The sequence below is a fragment of the Botrytis porri genome (genome assembly GCF_014898465.1).
Source record: "Botrytis porri strain MUCL 3234 chromosome Unknown BPOR_018, whole genome shotgun sequence".
Taxonomy (NCBI): Eukaryota; Fungi; Ascomycota; class Leotiomycetes; order Helotiales; family Sclerotiniaceae; genus Botrytis; species Botrytis porri.
The window spans coordinates 48,766-66,361 of record NW_024066092.1 but is presented as its reverse complement, the minus strand read 5'-3'; the positions used below and the strand labels follow the sequence as shown (position 1 = coordinate 66,361).

The 17,596-nt window shown below is 42.5% G+C and overlaps 8 protein-coding genes across 8 annotated transcripts; 5 read left to right on the top strand and 3 right to left on the bottom strand.

Moving 5' to 3' along the window:
- Positions 1-1,018: 1,018 nt before the first annotated feature.
- On the top strand, positions 1,019-3,178 carry EAF01_010776 (uncharacterized protein; the record flags this gene model as incomplete). Its single annotated transcript, XM_038919033.1, has 3 exons — positions 1,019-2,173; positions 2,251-2,534; positions 2,653-3,178. 3 exons carry the CDS (start codon positions 1,019-1,021, stop codon positions 3,176-3,178), a joined length of 1,965 nt encoding a protein of 654 aa, XP_038765316.1.
- A 667-nt stretch (positions 3,179-3,845) lies between these two features.
- On the bottom strand, positions 3,846-5,378 carry EAF01_010775 (uncharacterized protein). The gene is made up of 2 exons (XM_038919032.1): positions 4,926-5,378; positions 3,846-4,826 (listed from the first exon to the last, which is right to left on the bottom strand). The coding sequence occupies exons 1-2, from the start codon at positions 4,971-4,973 to the stop codon at positions 4,188-4,190; spliced, it is 687 nt and encodes a 228-aa protein (XP_038765315.1). The 5' UTR covers positions 4,974-5,378; the 3' UTR covers positions 3,846-4,187.
- A 126-nt stretch (positions 5,379-5,504) lies between these two features.
- Positions 5,505-7,221, top strand: EAF01_010774 (uncharacterized protein). Its single transcript, XM_038919031.1, has 3 exons — positions 5,505-5,816; positions 6,178-6,564; positions 6,624-7,221. The coding sequence occupies exons 1-3, from the start codon at positions 5,795-5,797 to the stop codon at positions 6,839-6,841; spliced, it is 627 nt and encodes a 208-aa protein (XP_038765314.1). The 5' UTR covers positions 5,505-5,794; the 3' UTR covers positions 6,842-7,221.
- A 905-nt stretch (positions 7,222-8,126) lies between these two features.
- On the bottom strand, positions 8,127-9,436 carry EAF01_010773 (uncharacterized protein; the record flags this gene model as incomplete). Its single annotated transcript, XM_038919030.1, has 3 exons — positions 8,127-9,160; positions 9,217-9,296; positions 9,372-9,436. The coding sequence occupies 3 exons, from the start codon at positions 9,434-9,436 to the stop codon at positions 8,127-8,129; spliced, it is 1,179 nt and encodes a 392-aa protein (XP_038765313.1).
- A 1,762-nt stretch (positions 9,437-11,198) lies between these two features.
- Positions 11,199-12,101, top strand: EAF01_010772 (uncharacterized protein; the record flags this gene model as incomplete). The annotated part of the gene is made up of 4 exons (XM_038919029.1): positions 11,199-11,325; positions 11,415-11,463; positions 11,907-12,040; positions 12,097-12,101. 4 exons carry the CDS (start codon positions 11,199-11,201, stop codon positions 12,099-12,101), a joined length of 315 nt encoding a protein of 104 aa, XP_038765312.1.
- Positions 12,102-12,937: 836 nt separating this feature from the next.
- Positions 12,938-13,698, top strand: EAF01_010771 (uncharacterized protein). Its single transcript, XM_038919028.1, has 2 exons — positions 12,938-13,366; positions 13,447-13,698. Exons 1-2 carry the CDS (start codon positions 13,071-13,073, stop codon positions 13,628-13,630), a joined length of 480 nt encoding a protein of 159 aa, XP_038765311.1. The 5' UTR covers positions 12,938-13,070; the 3' UTR covers positions 13,631-13,698.
- Positions 13,699-14,043: 345 nt separating this feature from the next.
- On the top strand, positions 14,044-15,860 carry EAF01_010770 (uncharacterized protein; the record flags this gene model as incomplete). The annotated part of the gene is made up of 3 exons (XM_038919027.1): positions 14,044-14,340; positions 14,397-14,869; positions 14,927-15,860. The coding sequence occupies 3 exons, from the start codon at positions 14,044-14,046 to the stop codon at positions 15,858-15,860; spliced, it is 1,704 nt and encodes a 567-aa protein (XP_038765310.1).
- A 1,052-nt stretch (positions 15,861-16,912) lies between these two features.
- On the bottom strand, positions 16,913-17,593 carry EAF01_010769 (uncharacterized protein; the record flags this gene model as incomplete). The annotated part of the gene is made up of 1 exon (XM_038919026.1): positions 16,913-17,593. The coding sequence occupies one exon, from the start codon at positions 17,591-17,593 to the stop codon at positions 16,913-16,915; it is 681 nt and encodes a 226-aa protein (XP_038765309.1).
- Positions 17,594-17,596: the final 3 nt, after the last annotated feature.

The following is a 17,596-nucleotide window of genomic DNA, read 5'->3' as shown; positions in this document are numbered from 1 at the left end:
CAGAAACTATATTGAAGGAAACACACAAGCTCAATGAAGAAAGAAAACCCAAACCCAATGACAACAACGATCGACTAGTGACTGCAACGCCGTTGAGTGTAATTCAGATGGACATTATCCCATCGTATCATAAAATGATAAAGATTCATCTACCGGCGAGCCAGCCTCATTGTGGCCATGCTCACATACCTTACCCAATCGCTTTTGATATTATTCTCCACAACTATGCAGGTGTCAAAAGGCAGATTTTGCATCACAGATTCACAGCCCTCTCTTGTCTGGTATGGTGTGTGCTGAGAAAATGGCAGATGGCGGGAAGTTTCCCATGTGAGATAATCTTAACCTTTTATATGCAGATTGAATGCAAGGAAAATGCAGAGCTGAGGACATTTTCTATCAATCGCGGATAACGAAGGGGAAATCCGAATCAATCGATGTAAAAACAAACAAGGTCACGTGTGTGGTGAATTAAACCACTCTCGGGACTCAGCTCCAATAGGATTTCTTTGCTTCTTGTGCTCCAAAGTAAATGAAAGGAGATACGCATCAAATACGCATCAACTACGCATACCTACGCATTAAACAACTGTATGTCAGATAGAAAATCGATTGAACGGATGGACCATTCCGCATGCATTTAATAACAACTTGTTCGCACCAGAAGTGATAGGTCCCCATGGTTATATTGAGGCTGCCCGTCCGTTTTCTCAACATCTTCCAACATAAGTTCACAACATTGTTTCATTCTCGTGGCTTCCTCCACCCCTTTATAAGGATTTGACTTGGACCCAGTTGAACACAAACCACATCGCGGTCAGCATATCATTGACGTGTTTGTACTAAACTTATCAAACCTTCTTGTACCCAATCTATTCGGGCTCATCGGGGACCTCGCTAGGTACCACAATTACTACGGTAGTCAGCATTTCCTGTCAAATATCGTAGGACAAGGATAGAATATCCATCAATCATTCGACGTTTTGTACCAGGGTTGCAGTATTGCAGTATTGACTTTCCAATGCAGCAGACCTCTACTTCTGTGCCTCATATGTTTTGGTCGGCGAGCAATTCATCCACATCCACATCAAATCTGACCACTAGAGCTATGGATTCCATTTCTCCCATCCAAACGCCTTCGACGAGTAATGCTCCATCACTCTCACCAACTTCCGATCATGTGCCTGAGAAACAAGGCGAAAGACAGTTAGCAGTCGTCCCGGACCATCAAAAGGACCGGATTACAGTCCCGTCAGCATGCGTCGCTTGTCGCTCCAAGCACCTCAAATGCGATGGCTTTAGTCCATGTTCTAGATGCTCTACTAATGAATATGAATGTGTCTACGTGAGAAGTCGTCGAGGCTTTAAGGGTCCAAGACGTAATGGGGCTCAAAACAAGACGGCGGCGTCGACGTCAACTCAATCAAACAATGCCAGAGCTTGTCCGTTGGTTCGACCAGGGACATCATCTACAACCATCAATACCACCGGTAATTCGGCCAACATTCCCAGTGGATTGGCTACACCTCCCGACAATAGACTGCAGACGCTACCGTTCGGTCCGGCAAATCCTCCGTCTTATGTTATTAATAGAGATCAAACGGTTTTAGACGTCAACAAACCTCAATATAACGGATTAGACCTTCGACAAAAATGTATCGAAGCATTTTATTATCATTTTTGGCCCGCACATCCATTTCTTCTCCCGAGAGATAATCTGCTTAGATTGCTCAAGGAGAAAAAACAACTGGAGCATTTAGAAGCTGCTATGAGATATGTGGGTTCATTCTTCATAGATCAAGCACCTACTACGGCACTATGTCTAGAAGCTGAACGAGCAATTTATCGTCAAGATTGTCCTAAGGATGCATTCAAAGTTCAGGCAATGCTTATTCTTTGCATTGGACTTGATGGTTATACATATCAAGAAAAGGCCTTGGAAGTCCTTACTGATGCTCAAGAGTTAGCTTTACAATTGGGAATGAACAAGAGAGAGTTTGCTTCTATGCATGGAAATGGTTGGTCTAGTTTGGAAGAGAGTTGGCGTCGTACTTGGTGGGAAATGTTTGTGGTTGATGGGATGATTGCTGGCGTTCACCAAAAGAGTTTCTTTCCTATGAAGGATATACCCGCAGAAGTTGGACTTCCATGCGAAGAGAGTGAATTTATTAATGGAGTAAGTTTTCCTAAATTGATACCCGAGAATATCCCGTCATACCTACCTTTCAAAATTACCATACTAACAAGAATCAGAATATTCCACCCCCTCATTTCCTTACAGACTTTGACGATGAGGATTTTGAACATCGTGATTACAGCTACTCCTCATTCACATATCGTATCTCTGCAATCCGAAACTTAGGTCGACTATTGACGGGAAAGATGATCAATCCACATCCTGACAGTTCCGCCGTCGATCGTCTTGATGCGTATCTTGTCAACTTTCGTTTACATCTACCAGATAACAAGAGACAACTTGTCAGTGGTGATGGCAAGCTTGATGAGATGCTGTTCCAAGCAAATATGATTACAGAAGCGTATGTTTTCAACTTATCTATCTTCCGTCAACCCCTCTTACTCTTTGACCCTTTACCACTTTCCTCTCCACAATATCACCTCAATTTTATCCACATAAACTAACCCGTATCCTTTTAGCGCGACTATTGTCCTCCACCGTGAGCTCTCAGAATTAGACAGTAGCATCACTACTCCTATCACCTCCTGTGCCCCTCACCACCCTATCATGCCCGGATCAAACTACAACATCCACGCCTCCAAAACCATTACTGCCGCCCAATCAATCTCCAAACTCGTAACTCTCCCCATTCCCTTAATTCGCCACACGCATTTCTTTACCTGCGTCGTAACTCTTGCCTCTGTAGTCCATCTCTCTTGTTGGTCTGTTCTCTACCCTACTCTCAATGATGACGATTTGAAACAACAATTGAAATTGAACACTGGGGCTTTGAAAACTTTATGGCAAGTGTGGCCTAGTGCTGGACGAGCATTTGGACAGGTTAAAGGAGTAGCGAGTGAGATTTGGCAGAGGAAGAAGGAGGTTGTTGAGAGAGGCTGGTGGGGTGAGGCTGGTGAGGAGGGCTTCATCAGGAATATGCAAGAGGAACAAGGGTATTTGGAGGAATTGCAATTGCTTGATGCTCCTCTACATCCGGGATTCTAGATGTTGTCCGTAGGAGCTTCTTTGCTCCCTTGCATTTTCTGCTTGATCCCCTTTTCCATTTTCTGAGGCTTTTCTTCGGAGTATTTGTTTGGCGAATTTTCCATTTTATGGATGGATCTTCCCATTACTTTATATCCTCCTCGATTCGAGGTTGGTTGAATGCCAATTCCTACTATTCAATGGGACTCGACTAGATACCCTTCTTACTTTGCCATTGGTATTTTGACGCATGGACAGAAGGAAAGAAAAGCTCAACACACTGGAGGGTAAATGACGAAAATTTGACAGGGGAAGATATTAACAGGACAAAATGAGATGAGACGAGAAGACTGAGAAGAGATGAAAATAACGGCCTATCTATTTGTATTTGTATTTCGATATTCTTGAATGCGGGGTGAAGGATGAAGGAAAGTTGGAGTTATATATTTTTTCTTTCTGTTATTTCTTTGGTTTGGATATGAAATTGAGAATGGGAATGGAAGAGAACGATGGATGGACCAAATTCGATAATGGGGTTGATGATATGAATGGATACTGGATATCATGTTTACTTCTACCCTTGATCTGCTTTCAATCTTGGAATGAATTCTCGCTAGGGAGATTTGAGTCATGATTTTACGAGCGAAATGGTATGCTTAAGAATAGGAATCAAATTTCATCTAGTATTCATTGACTACTTTCTTCCTTGCGTTACTTAGGGTATGGCCATATGAGATGTGATATCGGAATAGAAATGATTATCAACGATGTCTGCCACCCACCTTTAAGCTCTTCGCTCTACTCATCTTGGATCAAATCTTGGAGAGATATCTATTATCATGCAATATATTGTAAAAATGCATAAAGTAATAGACCAGGAAGGATTTCTGAACAATCCTCTGTATTGATCCAAACCAAGGCCACCGCAAAAATGCCTCTAAGCATATAGAAATCCAACCAAAACTCCAATCCGAACTCCAGCCAGACTCCAAATGAGGTATACAAAACCAAATTCCTATGTCTCCCTCACCTAACTCTTCAAAGCTTGTAATCTTCCTCTCATCTGATTCAACATCGCCTCGGCATCCTCGTCCTCTTCTTCCGCAGCGACTTCCTCTTGTACAGGCGCTGCCGGTAAACTTGGCGTCGCTCCAACCTTAGACATTCTATCCTGCAATATCTCACCAAGTACCTTATCAACCTCCTCCTCCGCCTCTTCATCTTCCTCTTCCAACTGATCAGGCATCATATCACCAACCATCTCCTCAATAATCCCGGCCTTTACCAATTCCTGACTCAATTCCCTCATCGTCCCCATCAACTCCGGTAATCGCACCAAACTATTCACATCCTTCATGATGCCCACACTCGCCTTGATACTACCCTCGATTTTCCTCACCGCAAACGCTTCATTAACTTGCATATTCACACTCTGCAATTGGGCTTTCGACGTGACGAGTCTGCGGGAGGTATTTCGGGTGCGGATTAATTCGCGCGCGAAAATGCGGGTTTCTTGAGCGGCTTGTTTGGCTTGAGAGGGATTGCGTTGGGCGCGTTTGTTGGCGGCGATGATTAGATTGCGGGTTTTGTTTTCGACGGCTTTGAGGGTCGCGATGTCTCGATCGAGTTTGCGGGTGTTTTGCCGGATGAGGTTGTTACATTTGCGGACCTGGGGGAGGGTTAGATGGGGTTTGAGGGATGGATGAGGGGAAAATGGGAATGGGTATGGTATTGCTATGGCATGGTATGGTATGGGGAATATACGCACTTGAACTTGAGGATCGGGTTTGAAGAATACGGCTCTTATGGATTCCATGATGGATGGCTCAAGTGCGATGTACCCCCAGAATGGATTGGAGGGTTGTAGCCGTGTTACTGAAGTGAGAAATTCAGGGTCGAAGACGGCTTTTTTGGTGATTTGATAGTATTAGATTAAATTGATCTAATCTGAGTCGAAGGTTCAATTATTGTAGGTACCTAGTAATAGGTTAGGTGTGATAAGTGAAAGTGTGCCGATAAGTGATGGATGGTCATTGATACAATGTAGTTTGATAGTACTCCAGCTGTATTAGTTTGGAGTTTAGGTCCAAGCTCAATCAGATGTCTGCGGTTAGTGACGTTGCCTTTTCACGCTTTTCTCCTTTTCTACAGGAGCCGCACCTACTACGTGGGGTTAAGTTTTCGTTAATAATAAGATGGGAAAAGAGAAAAAAAAACATCATTTATCTATCTTATTTGATTTAATTTGATTATTTACAAACTTCAATGGAGAAATGGATCAAAACAGTAAAATGAGACTTATATCTTTTAAAAATGCTATATTAGGAAATTAATTGCATCATATACTGTAAATGCACTGTAAATCAAAGAATGCTTCTACTCTACCACTCACTTCCCTAATGTTCTCGCAGGTTCCATACATCTAGCTGGCTCCAGCCTCGTTTGTCTGCACACAGCAAGAAGTAACAAATAGAAAGTTCGCCAATCCTTTCTTTAAACCCCTCTCAATAATTTCTCTCTTCTACAACCAACAACAATACCAACTCTGTACAAACCTTTTGCTTGATACCCCAATTCAATTTTCGCATCAACAACATCTTCTAGTTCGTTTTTCACACAAAAAGACTTTCAATCACAATGGCTGAATCTACTCCTGAAGGTAAGCTTTGTCAGCTCTTTTCTTTCTTACGAGTGTTGCGATGGAGAGGTTATAGGGCTTCTCTACTGTCACAACACAGAACTCAGTCCTGGTTACTTCAGCTTTTGCTTGGAATTTGTGCCATTTCAAATAAATACCAGTCTTTGCTGGTTTATGTGGCTAGATATGTTTTTGAGGTCAATCTGTTGCATCCATCCCACATTTACTTTTTCAATGAGGGGTACTGCAGGCCGAAGCCTCAAATTCATAAGCAAGAGCCAGTAACTGCTCAGAGCTATTTACTTCATCTCACCCATACACAAAGATATATATCCATATGTATACTCGATCTTTGAACATATCACTAATCAATTAAAAATAGTTCTCTGGGCTCAAAGATCCAACAAGACCGAAGCCGAAAAGAATTTCATCTACTTAACCATCAGCGTTCCCGATGTCAAAGAACCAAAGATCGATCTCAAGTCCCAATCTCTTACATACTCCGGCTACTCCGAGTCTCTCAAGCGTGCATATGCAGTTACCTTGGAATTCTACGAAGAGATCGATGAGAGTGCTTCCAAGTACAACCACACTGAGAAAAACACTCAATTTGTCTTGAGAAAGAAGGAGTTGAAGGAGGAGTTCTGGCCTAGATTATTGAAGGATTCCAAGAAGGTCCATTACTTGAAGACCGATTTCGATAAGTGGGTTGATGAGGATGAGCAAGATGAGGCTCCTGAGGAGGATTTGAGCCAGATGGGTGGCATGGGTAAGTTTTTGGCATTTGGTTGAACATAAAGCTGGGCAACAGACTAATCGATTCTTTAGGTGGAATGCCAGGAATGGGAGACATGATGGGAGGAGCCGGTGGAGATTTCGGTGGTATTGATTTCTCGAAACTTGGAGGAGCTGGCATGCCAGGAATGGGTGGAATGGGCGAGGATGATGAGGGTGAAGATGATGAGGATGACGACGAAATGCCAGCACTTGAAGGGGAGGAGGAAGCTTCCGAAGCGCCAGCTGCTAAGATCACCGAGGTCGCTTAGATGATTTCCTTTATGACGAATGACTCCCAACCTTCATTTCATTCAACTTCATTTCAAGAAAGCAGAGATACAATACTAGGAGTTCTCAGATGATACGGAAGGACTTATATGGATATCTTTTGCTCGATTCATCAGAGTTTTTTGGTGAGAGTTAGGGTACACAGATAGTGGATTCTTTGGTTCGTTTATGGGATGGCATTTTATCAAATTGCTGAATGGATGCACATTGAAGGAAAGAATGGATGAATATGAAATAAAAGTAACGATTTGTCTTTTCTTGATTGGAATTGCCTGTGAGGTGAAGTGAAGTGAAGTGAGGAGATGATTGTGTTCGTACCCTTACTTGAGTGACTACCCGCTACATATGTCTGTCGAAAATACTATAGGTTCCTATGAACCTCTTGCAGAGTTGATAATTGTTCTCCATGCATATCATATATGTATCTAAATCTTTACTATATGATGGCCTAGGTATATGATGTGTTTCAACTATCGATGGATGGGTGATACCTACCTAGTTATCTGTTTTGAGGGGGGATACTAAGATGATGGTTTGAGGTTATGGTATGGAAAGAGTAGATGAGATGGAGAGGATAGATGGCATGACATGGCATGAGATGAGATGAGATGCTATGCTTGAGATGAGAGATGAGAGATGAGAGATGAGAGATGAGAGATGAGAGATGAGAGATGAGAGATGAGAAAAGAGATAGGAATGCTAATCAATTATTTGTAGACACTTTTACTTTTACTTTTAGAAGCATATGTATATGGAATGAATCATAGGTAGGGAGGGTATGGATAGAGGAGAGATGATACATTCATTCGTGGCTTTTTGTAAGATGGATGGATTTTGGGGTGTTGAGTATTTAACTGGGTTTATTGGGCTTTTTGGATATTTTATATATCTATGAAGGCTCACCTCTGCGGGGGTAGGTAGGTATTTGGAGTGAGGGGTGTGGAGGGGAATGTAAGAATACATGTTTAAGTAGATCCAAGATTTGCCAGCTATGATATTTATTATCCAGTTTATTCCTATATACCTATTTTATGCTTATATACTCCCATTTATTCTCTCGTATATTCATCTGATACTCGTTTTATATACTCCATACCTGTAACATTTATATACAGCACCATTAGGTACCTAGGTTTTAAATCCCATTCCGAATTTCCAACGCCCTGCATGTATATATCAGTGCTGCTCTGTCATCTGTTGTACTTCTACACCTTTTCTTTCCATGCAATGCACAACACGGAAACATTATCTCTTCCAGATACTACCCTACCTCGACCTCCTCTCCGTATCTTTAACCGTCCAAGTAACGCCCTCATCCCTCACCCAAGCACCCTCCAAATCTTCTCGAGATGATCCCGGACTTTCGGTTTCTCTATCCTCTCCCCTTGCTTCCTTATTATATTCCTGCTCTTCCAAGAGCACCTCATAACCCTGTTGCGCAGGTCTCCTATCAAACCAATACTGCAATCTTGTACCCTCCCAAAGTCTTTGCCAACCATTTCCCCCACTAACTCCCGTCGCATACGCCCTATCGATTTTCTGCAAACTGCGGTAGAAAAGTGAAAAAGCAAATGCACTATAAGCGAGTCCGCCTAGAAGATCGATCCGCCAATGGTGACGCAAGTACATTGTCGAAAACCACTGCCATAATACGTAGAAGCCGAGTATGAAAGTTCCCTTTCTAGAGTAGCGGCCTACGAAGAAAAAGCAACAGCAGCTGAATGCCCCATGTAGAGAAGGAAATGCGCCGAAAACTAAGGGAGAGGCTTTGAATGCATTGGCGTAAATGTGGGTTCCGAGGACTTTGTCGACGCGCACGAGGCCAGCGGCGGAACCGGGCATGCTGTAGTTTCCAGGTGGGAGAGGATAGCCGTATTGATCGCCATACCAAGGAGCGGCTGAGGGGAAGGAGAGATGGGTAATTATTCCTAGACAATTTTGAATACCGAAAGACCAGGCGAACATAGACACAACTCCCGGGGGTGCAAATAGCCAAAGCCAAAATGCGGCGAGGAAGGGAGATATGAAGTGAATAACACCATACGATAGCCAAGCGAAAACATCAAGGGATTCGGAGAGGTTGTGGGAAAGTGCGTAGAGGATATTAAGGAGAAGAGGAGGTAGTCCAGCGATTATCGATATCTTCTTTCGGGTGAGTGTATACATCCAAAGTATTCCAATAACCGAACAAGTGAATTGTGATGCAAGACCGAACATTGAAAATCCAAAAACTCTTCTATCCAAAGTTTCAAGGTAACTAACATCAATTAAAGGCCGGATTGAGGAATCGATTCGCCATGCTTTGAAAATACAATTAGTATGGAAAGGTATCAATTGAGGGTAGATCTGAATTTACCATTTTTGAAAGTAGTTATCCACATAAGAATAAAAGTCATGTTGATTAAAATATGTCTAAGTAAACCAAAAAATGAATGTCTAGACACATGTTAGTATTTTTCTGATGAGATCATACTGAAAAGTAGAGGGTTTTCCAAAAATTCATTCCCATACCTGTTGAGAAGAGTTCTGTATATGTGAAGAAAGAAACGCCCAACGGCGCCAACGACACCCGCCATGATTAATAGCAAGCAGGTATCAAAAATGAAGATGTATAGAGAATGAAAAAGGAAGATAGAGAATGAAATAAAGATAAAAAAGAAATACTTTAGACCGCGGCCAATAGAGCCCTAAGGAAAGTTAGCAAAGACTAGGATATAGTAGCATTTATGACGTCCACAATTATGTCAAAATATAGATTAGACTGATCCTAAAATAATGCTTAAACCAAATCAAAGAAATGCATGGCATTGATGGCAAAGCTGCCCATTGGATCAATTTCCATTAAGCTATCAACCGACTTCAAATTATTCGATGCTTGTATACATCCGATGAAGTAGGTGGACATAGGGTATGAATGGCCATGCTACCAAAGTAGGTACATACAGACTTCATAGGAACTTTACCTAGTCCATGGCGATTTCCTAACGTTCTTACAGATGATAAGTGATTACTCGTGTGCCATTCAACTTGAAAGGGGGATAATACTCAGTACATCCATACATTACATTATGGTAACATAACATAGCATGTCGAGTGTACGGAGTATGGAATATATAAAGGAGAGCACATGTTCCACGACACCGATGGAAAAGTTAAACAAAGCAATAAAGGTATAATAAAAGTAACAAGCGTCCCATATTGAGGGGTCCAAATTAGCCTGTCTCGAGCCAGTATTGATAGTATCGTATCGAGCCCGTATTGATAGTATCGATGTGCATATCATGTTAGGGGAATAATATGAGTGGGAACTCAAGGAGATTGCCAGTTGTGCTTCCTCGGGAATCCGGAGCACTGCAAATTGGCCGACCCATTATTGAGTGGTTGGGATAGAGGTGGTTAGGTAATCAAATGGAAAATGGGAGGATATCTTGTCCGAGAGCTTGTTTATAGTTGACTCGTGGACCAAAGTAGGAAAAGATTTAAGACAAGTACATATGTGAGAGAACATGTAACTGGATTAGACGGGATACGCGTATGGATACCAGACTTGGATCGGGCAACTGATTCGCCTTCAATTTCCAATTCGTCTTTGAATCCTCCGTACTACCTTATCCCCTCGCTATATACTTTCATCTCGCAGAGCATGCATAAACTGCTGCGGAATAGGAGTAGCTCGTAGGTTTTGTCTATACCTAGGTAGCGAGGGTATGTACATCGTGGGCATGTAGAATTGAACCAGTACAAGGATCGAATAGATGGCCTGCTCCTTATAAACCGGTATCATGAATTGAGCGTCGGATTCGGACTCGCGTTTTCGTACCGAGTTGTCTCCTGTTTTTATCTAGTAGCTACCTAGTAGGGAAATACTAGGTAGGCTGTAGGTTGTAGCAGATCTTGACCTTAATATAAAGTTTTAAGTACAAAGTAACCTTATCCGAGTAGTGTAGCCCATATCTAGAAGGTTGTCGCGTGGTTGAGATCTTCTTACCTTGGGTGAGGGTAGGTAAATCATCGTTCAAGGGCGAGCGAGGTTCAAGACGACAAAATATAAACACAATACCAATCAGAGTAGAAACAAAATAACAATAACAATGGCAAGAACAATAATATAGTAACAAATATAGTAACAAGCCTTTCAAGATCTGGTGATATTTTGGTTGCAGATTCACAGCCTTGTCATGGCTAACGCCTTCCCGCTTAATAGCCTGTTGTGGATAAGGTAGAATCTTCATGTTCACATACGGTAACCTCAAAGAACCTTGGAATATATCACGTCGCCACTTCAGAGAAACCCACCAATTGCTACACAACATTCATCACCCTCAATATCTTTTAATCATGGCAACAGCACAACCAGGTCAAAGCAAATATGTAACCCTCGTGTCTTGCGATGGATTCGAGTATGTTGTTTTGAGAGAAGCTGCCTGTACCAGTGTTGCGATCAAGAAGATGTTGGATCCGTCCAGTTTGTTTGCCCCTCCTTCAACAAATCTAACTTTGCCCATGGTTAGTGATTATCATACTTGAACCAATACTTATTTCATTCATGTACAGGTGGTTGGGAAGAGTCTCAGACAGGAATCTGCCGTTTCTCAGAGATCAGGTATGCCTAACTTTTTCCTTCTCTGAAGTCCACATACAACACGATTCTTCGATAAACAACACAAGCAACACAAACACGACAATGCTTTGGATACTCTGAATATTCTGTGGCATCCAGCAAAGAATAAATGGGCGTCTGTGATGATAGAAGCTATTTCGATACAGACCCTCTTTTCCACTTTGGGATTGCCGTGGACTGAATGGCCGTTTTTTACACTTGATCTGAGACCCGCTTTAAGCCGACTTAAAATTTCTGCCAGATTTCTTTTCTCTTCCACCTCAAGAGCTTTGCTTCCTTCCTCATCCATCCACCATCAACCATCTAAAACTTAGATGAATGGCATTATATGATTAGCCTGCCTTCAATGCCAACATCAACATCATCTTGTCTAACATGGCTTTGCTATAAAACATCATTCAAATACTAACTATGACTTCGAATAGTGGTGTCGTCCTTGAGAGGGTCGCCGAATACTTTTACTACAACTACAAGTATCGTAACTCGGAGAATGTGCCAGACATGGAAATTCCTGCAGAGTTGTGCCTAGAGTTATTGATGGCAGCCGATTACTTGGACAGTTAGTACTCGATTACTCGGTCTTGTCGACATTCTTTACTAACGCTATCCTTTCAGCATAATATGTCTCCTCTCAAATCGGTCTAATGGCTACGATGGCGTTTGCGAATACTCGGGATGGGGAAACATAAACATGGGAATATGGCGTCGATAAGAAATGAATTATTCGACCTACTATCTTTTCATGAATACTTTTGAGGATGTGTCTTCGTGCACCCCATTTGAGCATATGCGGTTTTCCCTAATACACCCTGGGTTCACACGTCTATAGATGATGGCAGATCAAATCTTTACTTCCTCACATAACTCCTACCTCCTCTTCTTCAAAGGAACGTAGGTTTAGATGATGGAAACAAATGCATTCCCATTTTGCATATTTTATTCGGGGTCACCATGTATTTTATTTTCTACTTCTCACTAGGTTGAGGACTGGAGGATGTATAGCTTCTTTCAATCAGAATTAAAAATTCAATACATTTTTTCCAACTACTACTGTGCATGGCATATCTTTCGACATGTGATTTGATCGATTGACCTCAATTTCTTTCCATGTTGCATTACCTACCTACTTAGGGACTGTCAAGAAAGTACCTAGGTAGACATCGTTCAACTTCACGTTACATCTGGGAAATCAATTACCCTAGGAAATCATGCTGTCGAGCCGTTTCGCTTCATGATTATCATCACCCCCCATCCTCACCATCTGGAAGTTCAGGCGAAGTTAATGTCAACACCTCCTTCGCTTGAGATCAAGACACCACGGATGTATCATTAGGCGAAGTCCTCCGTGTTTCACAGGTAAGAGTAACCACCATCTCGTCTTATGTCGCATTGTGTTCATCTCTATAAGTTGAGATGATCCCGGCGGACGTGTATTGTGGGCTGTATTTTTTTGTTCCTTTTCTGAGCGCTAGTCAACTTTGAGTTTGAAGATTCAAATTTAATTGTTTTTGCATGATTTTTGTTGTTTTGCAGATTTGATTTAGTGCGCATTGTACACATACACATTCACTTCCATAGACTCTACAATCATGAAAACATCAGCTATTCTACTTCTCGCCATTCTCGGCATGACATCCGCTTCCGTTCTCAGCACTACGAATGTAGCCACCGTTCTTGCGGGAGTGACAGCCCCATCCTCTCTCGCCATACCGGCCGATGCTATGGTAGCTATCACTAAGCTTGGTACTGGCGGTGCAAATGCTGCTTCATTGACCGCTGCCGAGACTGCTGCCATCAGCGCTTGTACAGATGCTGGCCGAGCGAAAAACACAGCCTCAAAGGCCAACCTCAATGATGGGACTGGAAGTGCGGGAGCTATTGCTTTGTAAGTTTGGAATTTCGCATCATCCTTCTGAAAAGGACTTGGAACGAGATGTAATAAAGATGATGCTAATGCCAGTACAGTGTAACGAATAAAGTTACGACTCACGCATGCGAAACTGCTGATCAACAAATAGCACTGGTTACTTCAGGGACAGCGGCAAGTGATACAGATGTTAATCTTTTAATATCAAATGTGGGGGTTTTAAATGTAAATACCAAGGCTGCGGGGATAAATTCGAAGCGTGCGGTGGCGTTTGCGAGTTAAGGGTTTTTTGTTTGGCAGTATTTACGATGATAAACATGATTTCTATCGCCGGCTTTAAATATTAATACAAAGATACCTTATGAGTGCCGTTCATTTATTCTTTCGTGCTTCATCTATCTAATTTTGATGATCTTACAATTGATATCAATTGCCAGGACTTTTTGCCGAGATCGGGAAACCCCACTTCTCAAGCGCCGGCGGGGTATGCGGCTAGGTATCGCGAACGTGCCGGCAATTCAAGAAGAGAAGATATGTAACTCATTGCTATCGATCAATGACCTAGTGCTTCTATTCAATAATATATCAGATCCTCTTTACTTCTCTTCTACCTCCTATCATTTACTTTTTTTTCTCGAAATACTCTTTAAAATCTAAAATAAACAACCACTACTATCTTCCCTCTTGCCACAACAATGGGCGAAATTCAACATCTATCAACAGATCAACACTATAAGGAAATAGCCACAATTGCTCAAAAACGTCGAGCTGATGCTTTACCTAAAGAATATCTTCTTCCTAGAGAAGTCTTGGAGAATCTTCCACGAAATGTTACCAATGTTCCAAGATCATCTGGTCATTTTACCTCGGAGGAATTAGAAATTATTGAAACGACTGCGGAAGATATACTTAAGAAAATTAAACAGAGGATATGGACATCGGTAGAAGTTACCAAGGCATTTTCTAAAGCTGCTGTTGTTGCTCATCAATTGGTTGGTTATCTTATACCCCCAAACCAAACGAAGATGCCTACTGAGCATGATCACAGACAAATTGTTTAACAGAAATTCTCATTCCTGAAGCTATCAAACGAGCAGAATTTTTAGATGATTATCTCGCCAATAGTGGTGAAGTAATAGGTCCACTCCATGGTCTTCCAATATCTCTCAAAGATTGCTTCATAACACCACCTCATCCATCTTCTATTGGTATGGCATGTTATGCCAATGTTTCCACCAACCCAGAAGATGAAACTGTTTTAGTATCTTTATTAGCAAAACTTGGAGCCATTTTTTATGTCAAGACAGCAGTACCGGTGGCAATGATGATGATGGAGACAATTTCGAATGTATGGGGTGAAACGAATGGTGCATATCATACAGGCACCACTTCAGGAGGAAGTTCGGGAGGTGAAGGTGTACTTTTGGCTATGAGAGGCAGTCCGTTGGGAATTGGAACGGATATTGGAGGTAGTATTCGGATTCCAAGTGCTTTTAATGGTCTCTTTGGTTTGAAACCTACGTATGTATACATGATATCCTTTCATAATAGACGGAAATATTGACAACACACCATTAGTTTCGGAAGATTCCCCATCTATGGTACTAAATCGGGTATATCGGGACAAGATTTCATCTACTCAAATAATGGCCCCATGTCCAAATCCCTCTCAACCCTCCAACTATACTGTAAAGCCTTTCTATCGACCTCTCTCTCACCCTGGCTATACGATCCTAAATGTCTCCCCATTCCCTGGCGCGAAAACACCATCCAGCCTCCCGGTCGCAAACTCTGCATCGGAATCATCTCCGACAACGACGGCGAAATCAGTGTTCATCCACCTATCGCTCGCGGTTTGGCACTCACAAAAAAAGCCCTCGAAGCAGCCGGCCACGAAGTCTTCGAATGGGAACCTCTCGATCATCCGGAAATGGCAAAAGAAATGAATGATTCATTCTACACTCTCGGCGGTGCCGCGATCCTCGAATTGACGCGTAAACACGACGAGCCGGTCTTTGAAAGTATGAAAAATTATGAATTTGCCTATGATCAGGGTGAACATGGAACACTGGGACCTACAAAACTAAGAGAAATGATTACCCGCAGAAATGCTTTTCAAAAAGCATATCTCGATCGCTGGACTCGTACTGGAGATGATGGAAAAGGAGTTATGGATGCGATTATTATGCCTGCGAGTCCGTGGACAGCCCCGAGACTGGGGATTACGCAGACGGAGATCTTTTGTGTGAATTATACGGGAGTGTGGAATTTGTTGGATTATCCGGCGTGTACGTTTCCGGTGGGGTTTGCGGATAAGGAGGTGGATGTGAAGAGAGGGGGGGAGTGGAGGGGGTTGAATAAGAAAGATGAGGCGTTGCAGAGGGATTATGAGGAGGAGTTTTATCATGGGACGCCGGTGGTGCTGCAGTGTGTGGGGAGGAGATTAGAGGATGAGAAGGTGTTGGAGATGGTGGGAGTGGTGGGGGAGGCGTTGAGGGGGTTTGGGGGTTGATGGAGATGGGAGATGGGAGTACACTCCATCATCACCACCACCACCACCACCACCTACCCAGGTAATCACAGCAAACCAAGAAGACACGTAATCAACACCTCACAAATCTATCACACACTCAATACACAGGGAAAAATCACTTGAATGATAATTCAAGAAAACGGGAAAGAGTGTTTTGATCAGTATTTTTGTTATTTATTTATTTTCAACTTTTTTTGCTGTTTTATTATTTTCATCTTTTTTTGCTGTTTTATGATTCCTTCCGCCAAGATCCCCACCTTTTCCCACTTTATGATTCCTTTCACCAGGAAGGAACGCCAGGAAATCGGAATCAGGAATCACCATCGCCAGAAAGGAGTGCCAGGAAGAATCGGAAAACGTATTTGACGAGCCACAATGCATTGTGTTGTGGTTGACCTTATCGCGAAGTGAGGCTGGAAAACTGTAGAGATCGAATAGTTTCAATGGATGTCGTAAACGTCGAAGAAGGAAGAGAGCGGAGCTATACCAGGCAAAACGGCAACGGAAACGGAAACGAAAAGGCAAGAACCAATAAACTCGTAGCGGAATATCCAGGACCAGGGGCAGAAATATGATCATGAAGTCTTGCAGCTAACAAACGACGCGTATGAATCCGCCGCTGTGTGCTGCGACTGATGGTGTTGAGACGAGGGCAAGATGAATTTGCGTACACATCGTGGCGGGATAACATGCCGTTTGTGCGGAGAGTAGATACTTCGGATGATCGAATATGGATATGTAATTTCTGTATATTGTCGCCTGTGATATGATACTTCGCCATGAGGAAATCAGGAAGAAGAAAAAAGAGTCAGGTGATGGGTGATGCTGGTTCAACAGTCATTTCCAATCGGCAGGGGATTTTTCAGTTCGCTCAAAAGAGATCGTGTTTGGACCATCTTCTGTTGCTTTGCGCGTCTCTTATCTGATGCATGCGGTCCGCGAACAAGAAGATTCTCAATCTCTTCCAACTTCACAAATCTCGTTCCGAATCGTTTTCTTTCTTCTCTTTCTCCTCGGCTTCACTTCTCCTTTCAAAAAAAAGGAAACAATACTGCTTCTCTCGATCTTTGAACTCGTAACGAGCTTTGCTCTTCTTCAATGACCTGCATTTCTCTTCGGAGCATCTCCGCTTCTCTTTCGTGCATCTCCTCTTCTCTTCGGAGCATCTCCGCTTCTCTTCTATGCATCTCCGCTTCTCTTTCGTGCATCTCCTCTTCTCTTCTAAACAACGCTGCTGATTCTGCTTCTTGTAAAGCACCCTTCTCTCTCTGAGATCGCTCCGTTATATGCGCCGTAAAATTCTTTTGTGTCCATTTCTTTATCTTTCCATCAATAAATTCTTCTTTTCTCGCCACCTCTTCCAATCTCTCTTCCAATTTCTCATTCAATATACGAAATTGATTCGCAAACTCTGCCTTCCTCTTCATCAACTCTGCAATCTCCCTTTCAAGTGTCATTTTTTTCTTGAGAACATCTGTTTTCGTCTTCCCCTCTTCTGGCGCATTTCCGTCCAAACCTAACAACTTGGATGCGGCGACTCTATCTGATTGACTGACGTCTGTTCCTTGACTGTCAACTATCTTGAACAGCTTGATCCTTTCCAAAACCATAGCCTTAAAATCGGCAGCTTTAGCCTTACGACGTAAATCAGCAATTTCGCTCGGGAGCTTTGAGTAAATGGAATCATCATCTAGAGCGTTTGTTCCTCGCATTTT